A 10343-nucleotide genomic window follows, 5' to 3' on the forward strand; every position below is an offset into this window, starting at 1 on the left:
ATTCACTAAGTACATTAATTTACATTAACATTATTTACAACTTTCAGTTGTCCCTAGACACAACCCTGTAACTTCTGACTTAGGGTCAGGTGGCCGCCATCTTGGATTCCTGTGAGACTCCGTGCTGCTGAGTTTCTGTCTCTCTCTGCTCTGTGCCTCCTGTGTAATAGGCATCTTATGCATCTCATCATATCTCATCCGTCTCATCTCTCTCTTTCTATGTGTCAGTGTATTAAAACAATGTCAGTAGCCAGATGAAAGTGTATATAACCCTGAACCGTGATAATATAACCACATTGAAACCCCACAGAACTAGATCAGAACTGGATCATAATGGTGCAAATTTACTTACCCGGTCCTGAGGAAAATTAACTTTGCCGCGATACACAAAGATCGTGCACCCGTTTTCCTGCATCCGTCGCTTCCCCACTCAGGTCCGCCGGAGTTCACCTTCTTCTTCTCGGCGCATGTAAGTGCAGGTCTTGCAACATAATTTTACTCAATCGCGCCGACTTTCATGCCACAGAAATCGGGGGGCAGCTGTCAGACGATCCGACGAATTCGGACTGAGCGCGGGATTTAACTTATTATAGCACGCCCAGGCGGGCATACGTCATCCGTAATGGAGAGGGAGAGGGGTGACCCCTCTCCATAGCAATCTATGGCGCACAGGCCAGTTATAACTGGAGATACAGATGCATATTAAAATATAAGATAATCTTTGAAATCACATCTTTAAGAAGCATCGCTGTGTCTGTCATAGAGACAGAGGAGTTTCTAAAGTTACGCTCCACCTTCAGCATAAAGGGATTTATCTCAAGCAAAAAGTGATTCTTTTCACTTCATTTGCATGTGACTATGAAGGCAATTTTTTAAAGGATGAGTAAATACAAAAAAAGGGGGATAGTAGGAAGTGATGTTGAAGCTTGTGACAGGTTCCTTTTAAGCACAGTTTACATTTGACTTCCAATATTAAAACACAAGGACTATTCTTTGCAGTTTCAGAAAAAGATCTTTATTGCATTTCAAGGGGTATTACTTAATAAAGGTTATTGCGAGTATGCTCAATGAGCTTGGTAAGGGCCAGCCAGGTCTCCTCAGCGGTTGGAATAATCTGGTTGGCTGGAAGGGCAAAACCATAACGGCCAGTATCACGAAGCTCAAAGGTGTAGGAGTACTTGATGCCCTGGTTGTAGGTCCAGTCAACAGTACCTCCACTTGCTTGGTCTGTAAAGTAAGAAATGTTAGCAGTTAATAAGAGAAATGAGGATAAACTATTTATTATTGATGTCCATATCAGAATAACTTATCAGTAGTCTTTATATCAATGCAATGCGAGTATACTGTAGGTTCTTCTTGCTAGAACTGCTGTAATAAAAATAAAAACTGGGTCTAATATGAAGATATAATTAATACAGCTAAACATTCCGAAACATTGCTTCTCTTAAACCCCCACTGATCTGATCCAAATACCGGCCAGATCTCAACTTCTCTCCACTTTCTAGTTAAACACTGCAGCATGTGATTGGCTGCTTGGTAATTTTCAAGCATTTCCTGTAAGGAAGTAAAAATCAGCATGGAACCGCGCAGCTTCTGAATAAGAGTATCATGGAATTCGGTTAGGGAGAGCAATGTTTTGTCATGATGGAGCCCCCATCTAAAGCCAATTGAAGGGTTTTTTTCCTACACTTTGGGGGCCAATGTAAGAAAAACAAACTAAATGTACTTACCCTGTTCTTTCTCCCAGTTCCAGTGTCACTTTTATTGTCTGGTCACCAACACTCCAAGATGACCCCCCCCCCAGAACGTGAAACAGCAATGAGGCCCACTAAGACTATATATTGGCCACAGCCGCATGACCACAAACACTTCTCTCCTAACCGGGAGTGTTGATTACTAGACACTTGAAGCAACACTAAAACTGGAAACTGGAACATAGTAGGAACCATTTATTTTCTTACACTTGCCCTGGAATTCCTAGAAACCTCCTTAAACAACATTTGAATTTTCCTAGATACTCCCTAACTGGGGCAGGCTCACAGTGTTTATGACTTTTTTCGCATGTGTTATTTTTATGGATCTCAGCTTTGCAAATGCATAATTTCTATTATTACCGTAACTTAAATTATTTTAAAACCTGAAAACATTTTCTTTAAAAAATGTCTTCTACATTTTAGCTATTTTTATCAGGGAGTAATGTAATGTTACTCTAAAAAAATATATTTTCTGTCCTTTAAAGGTATATGTAATTTTAATTTATTTTTTGCTTTAAATATAGTACTTTTCCACTGCATTTTTACCAGGGAGCCCTGTAGCTGCTTACAGAGGGATACCCTACATTCGTCCGTCAGAAAACTTTCAGGAGCTGATCTACCTGCTGTAAGTATACAGCTGGTGGTCATTAGTGAAGGTTCCTTAATTGAACTCCCCTATATGAACTGTAATAATTATTATTTACTTATAGAACATGAATTCTTTTCTCTTATTCATTATAAAAAATATTCACAAAAAGTGTATGTTAATAAAAAATAAATCTCTATTTTTTTCTTTGAAGTAAACTCAGTAAAAGCAGTACTTACAGATGGTGGTAATGATGCTTCCATATGTGTATTGTGTTCCATAAAGTGAAGACAATGCAGTTACTGCAGTTCTAGCAACACTGTCCTGTATACAAAATAGAAAATTAAAATGATGATCATACTAATAATATATGTTTACATATCTTGTATTACATATAGATTTTTGTCAATTATAATTAATAATAACATATATAAAGATTGTACCAGTTCAGCGTTATCTGGGGTACGTGCAGAGGTGTAACCATATGGGTAAAGGAGCATTTGGGAATAGCTGTGGATGGAAACGAATCCCTTGATATTGCCATGGCTCTTCACAAAGTCAACGATAGCCTTGACTTCTGGCTCAGAATGAGCTGCGCGTCCTCTGTAGGTCTCAGAGCAAGGGTTTGAGCTTGATCCAGCGCCTAGATACCAGTAAGAAGATATCATGTATTTAATGCATTTTGCTTAAGTGTACTAAATTAACATTTTGTCATTTTACAACATTGCTTTATTGTGATATTTATTATTGTTTTTCACTCTTTTCTCACTTTTCATAGAGGAATGAAAAAACAACTCCCACTTGGAAACGGGGTCATTAAAATAAAAATCTTCCAGCTTTACTTTTAAAACATGTAAAAACAAGAAGGCAAAGCATATGAAGGCTCCACTGTGCAAGACTGTAACAAGCTTTAAGCATTGAGGATGAACTATTTATTATTTTATTATTTATTATTTATTTTATTTTATTATTTATTTTTCTTCTTGATAAAACATGTGCAAACAGGAAGGCAAAGGATATGCTCAAGTGTGCAGTGCAAGACTGCAATAAGCTTTAAGCATTTTTATGATCCCATTTCCAAGCTGTAGTTCTTTTTTCATTCCTCTGTCTTGACTGCCTGCAGCCCAGGTCCTCTCGTGCTAGTGAAATGGCATCCATTGAAACAGTTAAGCTAACCTTCATTGTGTCTTGTGTTAAGTCTTTCATAGTTACAAATTTCACAGAAGTTGTTTTGCTTACCAATATGTTCTACAAATAGAGCATGTTCCAAAGCCATAACTTTCATCCACTTAACACCCTAATACGCAGATTTAAGCCATTCTACTTTGGTTCTGATATTGGAGCTCACATTAGATTTATATTTCTTCTGATAGCATGTGAATTGAGGATGAAACAATGAAAATGGTTACCTCCAAAACCAGCATCCCAGTTTCTGTTAGGGTCAGTTCCGATACAGGTGGAGCCAGTATTGGGAGATCTGGTTTTACGCCACATACGGTCCTGTATTGTAAAATAAAGTCTTGTCATGACTGCTATGAAATGTGCTGTCATTTAAAGAAACGACAGAACACAGAGAATATTGCCTTCTTTATAACTAAGTTAGTAATATTTACTCTGGTGTGGGTGTAAACGTAGCCATCAGGGTTGGTCACAATTTCCAAGTAGATGTCCATTCTGTTCAGGGTGGAGGTAAGAGATGCATCACGTCCATAATCCTTAGCGATCTAGAGATAATTAAATCAGTACATAAAATAATTAATATTTTATAAGGCATGTTTGCTGAAGCCATATACAGGCTATATATTTCTAACTAATGTGTCTTGCATAAAATATAATTAATATCCCAAAATTAATTTGTAAAAAAAAGAAGAAACATAAGTGTAATTAGTGAATATAATACAGAAGGAATGTACATGTCAGTTAAATAATGATGCATTATTTTAGACAATTTTTTTTAACTAGCCATAAACACAATGCAAAAATAGGTATTCCTTACCTTCTTAGCAAACCACAAACCACTGGCCTGAGTAACCCACTCACGGGAGTGAATTCCGGTATCAATCCAGAATGCTGGGCGGTTGGCACCGGTGCTGAACTAGAATAGAATATAAAATATATATTTAAGTTGAGGGTCTTATTTGGCCTATATAAATGATTGTGTAAAGCCACAGAATGGATTCATATTACAGTGCTGCCCAATCCTCCTCTTGTCTTCTCTTCTTATTTCCCCTTAACACAATTACATGATGACTTTTCAGCCAGTCAACGTGTAAAGGAATGTCCCACCTTGGCAGGACCAGTTATTTATGTGTGTTAGTAGGGAGAGGGATCAGAATAGGTACCCCAGGATAACTAAAGAGGTAAGAATGAGTTTCTGTTTTTAACTCATTTTGAGCCATACATTTTATTAGCTGACAACCATTTATTTAATGTGTAAATAATAATGTATAAATATGTAGTGTAAATATGTTGCTTCAAGCTATTATTCATGCTTTAGAATGTAGTGCATGCTGGGTATTGTTATCTCATTGTTTTGCCTAGTATATCTACATGACTTGTGATACAGCAGAGATCAATAGGTTACTGCTCAAATTGTCATGTTGACACTTTGCAACATAAAAGTGGGTTTTGGTTATAGTCTGGGCACTCTGTATCTAAACGGTTCACCATCACTGCTATAGACCTTAGAAATTATCACAATAAGACCAAAAAGTACAGTAAAGTGATCAATTCCTGAAGATTAAATAGGTGGTTCAAAGTAATCGAAAATACAGATATTTTATTATCATGGGAAGTAGATGCATTATAAAATAGTAATAGTAAATAATGTAAACACAGGTTAATTTTTGAAGATATAAAGAAAAGAATAGCTGTTTGTGGACCTAACATCTAACTAGCAAAGAAATTGAAAGAAAAATGGTGCATGTTTTTCACACTGTAAATGTGCCCCACTGCTCTAGATTACATGAAACCTGTGGGTTCATTTTACCTTCAGAACATTCAATGGGCGACCCTCATAGCTTCTGCCAATCTGAATCTTGCTCACAAGGCTAGGATTTTCAGCCACCAGAGTGTCAATAAAGTTGTTGATCTGGGAACACATTAAATATAAATGAAATGTATATTTTATCCATTAAGTTTTGCTATGTTGACAAAAATGATTAAAGGGGTTGTTCAATTTCAGCAAATAATTGATATTGTATGTTTAATGAAAAATTATACAATTTTCCAATATACTTTCTTTATCATTTCCTCATGATTTTCTAGATCTCAGCTTGCGGTAATTCTATAGAAAGCTTCCATGTTTACTTCTAGTGGATAGAAATCTGTCCATGGTCGTGTGATGGACACAGGTAAACCAGACGTTATTATCACAGAGAGTAATCAGAGCCGTGTGATAATAATGGCTTGTACACCTGTATGTATATCACATGACCATGGACAGATTCCTATCCCCTGGAAGTAAAAATGGAAGCTTCCTATAGAATGACAGCAAGCAGAGAACTAGAAAACTGCAAGAAATAGATACAGAAAGTACATTAGAAAATTGTAAAAGGTTGTAAATGTATATATACATTACACTAACAATATCAATTATTTTATCACAACAATAATGAAATCACAACAAAGCAGCCACTGGTAATAAGGGATGCCTACAACTTTACCCTCAGCACTATCAGCAGTATACAGGCATCGTTTACATCAAAACGGGTTTGGTTAATATAGACAAGATGACAAGGAGGACAAGGTTTGGTAATAATGTACTGACAGCCATAATTTCTTACCTCATCAAAGGTGTGGTATACAGCATAGTTAAATGTGTCAGTAGAGCGGGCATTTTCCAAGGCACGTCCAATTTTCATGTCTCTCCTTTCTTCATCTAACAATTCCTGATAAAAATAAAAAAAAATATGTTTTTCTTTAGATATTTATTAGCAGAATTCAATACAAGCTTGAAAGAATTACCATCTACTTTCTCTAAATGATGCACGATAGTAGCAATAAGTACACAGCTAGATACAGAAGGCAGATGGATCAATGGGTATTTAAAATGGAAAGTTCCTTTTCAATATGTAAAGGAAGATTTGAGTACCAAGTACCTTGATAATTATATAGATTGGCAATATAAGGTTGTGGTGATGGGTATAGCACAGGATTTATATCTGCAACATAGCAGCCATCACAACAATCTCTCTGCTACAGGATATTCTAATGACTGATTGTTTGAGCATGTTCAAGTGGACAACTAAAATTATTATAGGAATATTATAGGAACAAACTTGGTAGTGTGACTTTGATCCAGAAAATTTCTGCTATATTGGAGTCAGGAAGGATTTTTTCCTACTATGGGCCAACTGGAAATAGCAATGTACAGTAGTTTTTTCCCCTTCCTCTTAATTAGCACCATATAATTATAGGTTATATTACTTGATGTAACTACAACTATTTCTTCAGACACTGATAGTAGTCTACACCCATTACTATCCCTACTAAAACTCTCTTCTCTGCTACAACTAAACCCCTCTAATTAAGGTTCAAATTATCTTCAAAAAACAGGATGTTCCCTTATGTTAGTTAAATTCATTCGTACTAGTAGCAATTACCACACATTAAGTGTTAAACTCCCTTTCCAAGGCATGTTTATCCAATGTTATTTCATTTAGTACATATTTTTCATTTAGGACACTGCTTTGAAAATGGAGGACAATAATGTTCAGTGTTTTGATCACCTTCTTAGGTATCCGTGTATGTGAACTTAAAGGTTCTATTCCTCTGAAATAAATAAAACATTTTTCTTTGGTTGAAACCAAAACTTACTTGCAGGTCTTGGATCATAATGCTGTACTGGATATTGTGAAACTCCAGATAGACCTTAACATCCTGAAGACTGAAGAAGGGTACGCGGATGTCAACAAATCTTTCAGGTCTGGTGGGCCCCATCCAGAAATCCAGCTATAAAACAAAACATGAATAAAGTAATTCAATAATTAGGAATAAATAGAATGGCAGCACCTGTTACACCATCCTTGCTCCTAATTACTCCAAATCTGCTGAATAACATACATATAATTGTAAAAGCTGTGATTTATCTAAGCCTTAGAATTAAATTCTTACTTTCAGATCCTCATAGTTTTCCAGCTCCCGTACCAAGTCCACCTGCTCTTCATTTGCAGGGAGAATTCGCAGGACTTGTTGCCTGTAAAGACATTTAACCATTTCAATAGTCAGTCTTCAATCCTTGGTAGGAGGATGTTTTAACACTGCATATGGGTAAGTCTTATCCTAAAGGTGTGGTCAATTGTCATTTTACATTGACCTTTTGCATTGGTAATGTAGAAATTGGTGATTGGTGTGTCTGAACAACCTTCAGGGTTAGCAAGAGACCCAGGCAGCAGATGGCATGAGGGTGTTAAAGGGGGTACATAGGGGGAAACATGACAGGCTATCAGGTCCCGAGCACCTATTGGTTACATCTGCACCATTCTAAATCAGTGGATCATTATCCCTCACCCTAGACAGATACCATCTATTGTGTTAGAAGGTGTCTTTAACATACTGTTAAAGCCCATCATGGAAGATGCCATTAACATACCCCCAAGTCTCCAAGAATATTTCTACTGCCCTTGGTCAAAATGGAAGCTTCCACCCAATATATTTCGAATGGTAAAAAAGTAATTATTGATGAGAGGGGCATGAAGGACAAACCACTCCTTTCATGAGCCTCAGCTACAGTGATATTGTGCCACATCAAGCCAAACAAAACCAATTGTTGACGAGTACATAGTTAATCAGATTTGTATTGGTAAAGTACACAATGCTGCCTCTTCACATTATAAATATAAGTTGGTAAGGAACAGTCCCATTTTGTGCTCTTCTTGGGTAGAGTGGGGTTTGTTTTCCTTGGACTTTCTGTATTCTGATTTAGTAACTAACCTACCTGTCTTGTTCCTTGATTTACTGGGGATGATGTATGCAGAATTCCTAAGTGTATCTCCACATAAAAGCAGTCCCTGACTTAAGAACACCTAACCTACAGACAACTCCTAGTTAAAAACTGACCTTTCTGCCCACAGTTACCTCTAATAAAGCTCTCTGGATTCTGGCAATTTATTGAACTTTTGACCAAGGCTGCAATGGTCATAACTATTATAAAAAGTTTCACAGTGACGAAAAAAATACTTTGCCTGGAGTAACACTTGCAAAATATACCAGATCTGACTTACATACAAAGTCAACTTTAAAAAAACAAACCTACAAAAACGTGTACTTAACCTGGGGACTACCCAAAAGGGGATAGGCAGGTTCTTGAATGCGAATTTCTTTTACATTTTTAATTATGTTGAATAATTACAACAAATCTTTGTAATGAAAGTAATATTTTTTTGATAAATGAGTTCTCAGTTGTCTTCTTCCTTAGGGACTGGTTCTCTTACCATTAGATGTTGCATTTGATCTCTGCAGTGATTGGTGGACACAGTGGTCATATGCTGTATTACTTTGTAACATTGTAACAGAGTAATGAGTACCATGTTACTAGCAGTGTGGCTCATGGCCGCCCCAGTCACAGATTGTCATGAATACATGCCATGTACATGTAAATAGGGATCAGGATGACCAACAAAAAGGCAAAGCTGGATATTTGCAAGGGTTTTTTTAAAACCTGGACAATTAATTTTTTTCAACAAGTACACATGTTCTTCTACATTGTATACAAATATTTAATGTTTGCAACTTTAATTCCTTTGAGCACACAGATGCCATATTTGTGCCAATATGATGTGTGCTGGTAAAATTAAAAACATCAAAAGTAAAGTTGGAAGGGACGGGTTTATCTGCAACTACTTATATTCCCTTCTTTAATGCAGTGTTACAGTATCTTTACTTGTGATAATGCTGTAATGTATAGCATTGTACATTATGTTAGTCTTACACGCAGAGTCTAGGAACCCCCTGTAGTACAAAATGGAATTATCTGAATTGTTATATTGGTTTAATCTACCCATCCAGAGAAATGTTTACTGTAGAAAATAGCCATTAAAGGTATGAGCCTCAGAGCCCTAAAACGTGGAGAATGTGAGATATACTGCCTGAAGTATTGTTTAGGTAACAAATGAAGAAAGGAATTTATATCCAAGTACAGGGACAAAAAACAAGAAAATTTGTATTGATTGAGAACAATCAATACAAATTCTTATTTTTATAAAGCAGGGGCAAAGAGAAAACAATGTTTCTAGGACATTTACATGTGGTGTAGTAGAATAAGGAGCGGGCAAAATCTTAAAGGCATTTTACTTACCCGCTGAAATTCTCCATGCTGGTGACAGCTGCCACCAAGGCAAGTAATGCCAAGACCCCCTTCATCTTGGAAATGCTATAATCTTACCATACATAACACTGTATATATACTGTTTTTATGTCATAGACAACAGTGAGCTTGCACAGAGATTGGCCAGTTTCCCTTGTGCACCTGTTTCTGTTCCCATATATGTGACAAACATTCTGGGAAAAAACCATCTGCTAGTTTGGTTACTATTTTTATTCATTTTTTTTTATCAACTGGTCCTTCTCTACTATTGAAATATTATGCAATTTTGTGGCAATACGGTGACTTTGCATTCTGAACTAATGTGTTTGTGTCTACAAACATCTGTTGCTTCCTATTCATAAAGCAATATATATTTTTTTTAAATTTACGTCAGGGTAAAATGTCAGGGTACACCTTAATCCTTAAGGATGCAAGTATTTTCATTGTTAGGACCAAGCCCAATTTTTCAGATCTGCAGATCTGACATGTGTCACTTTATGTGGTAATAACTATGAACTGCTTTAACTTACCCTTGTGATTTTGAGGTTATTTCATTGGTAAATTTAGGTTAATACATTTTACCTTGATACATAAAAAATGTGTAACCAAACTTCTAAATTTGCTGCTTCAATACATAAAGGGCCAGATTTACTTTTAATGCCCAGAGGAAGGGGTGAAGGCCCTGAACTTACCTACA

At 36.4% G+C, this 10343-nt stretch overlaps 1 protein-coding gene across 1 annotated transcript; it reads right to left on the reverse strand.

The window, feature by feature from the left end:
- Positions 1 to 999: 999 nt before the first annotated feature.
- On the reverse strand, positions 1000 to 9753 carry LOC140127151 (carboxypeptidase A1-like). Its single transcript, XM_072147494.1, has 11 exons — positions 9638 to 9753; positions 7456 to 7537; positions 7159 to 7293; positions 6126 to 6230; positions 5330 to 5431; positions 4337 to 4435; positions 3954 to 4064; positions 3750 to 3840; positions 2784 to 2983; positions 2580 to 2664; positions 1000 to 1227 (listed from the first exon to the last, which is right to left on the reverse strand). Exons 1-11 carry the CDS (start codon positions 9700 to 9702, stop codon positions 1040 to 1042), a joined length of 1263 nt encoding a protein of 420 aa, XP_072003595.1. The 5' UTR covers positions 9703 to 9753; the 3' UTR covers positions 1000 to 1039.
- Positions 9754 to 10343: the final 590 nt, after the last annotated feature.

Source organism: Engystomops pustulosus, chromosome 4 (assembly GCF_040894005.1).
Source record: "Engystomops pustulosus chromosome 4, aEngPut4.maternal, whole genome shotgun sequence".
In the NCBI taxonomy this organism is placed as follows: Eukaryota; Metazoa; Chordata; class Amphibia; order Anura; family Leptodactylidae; genus Engystomops; species Engystomops pustulosus.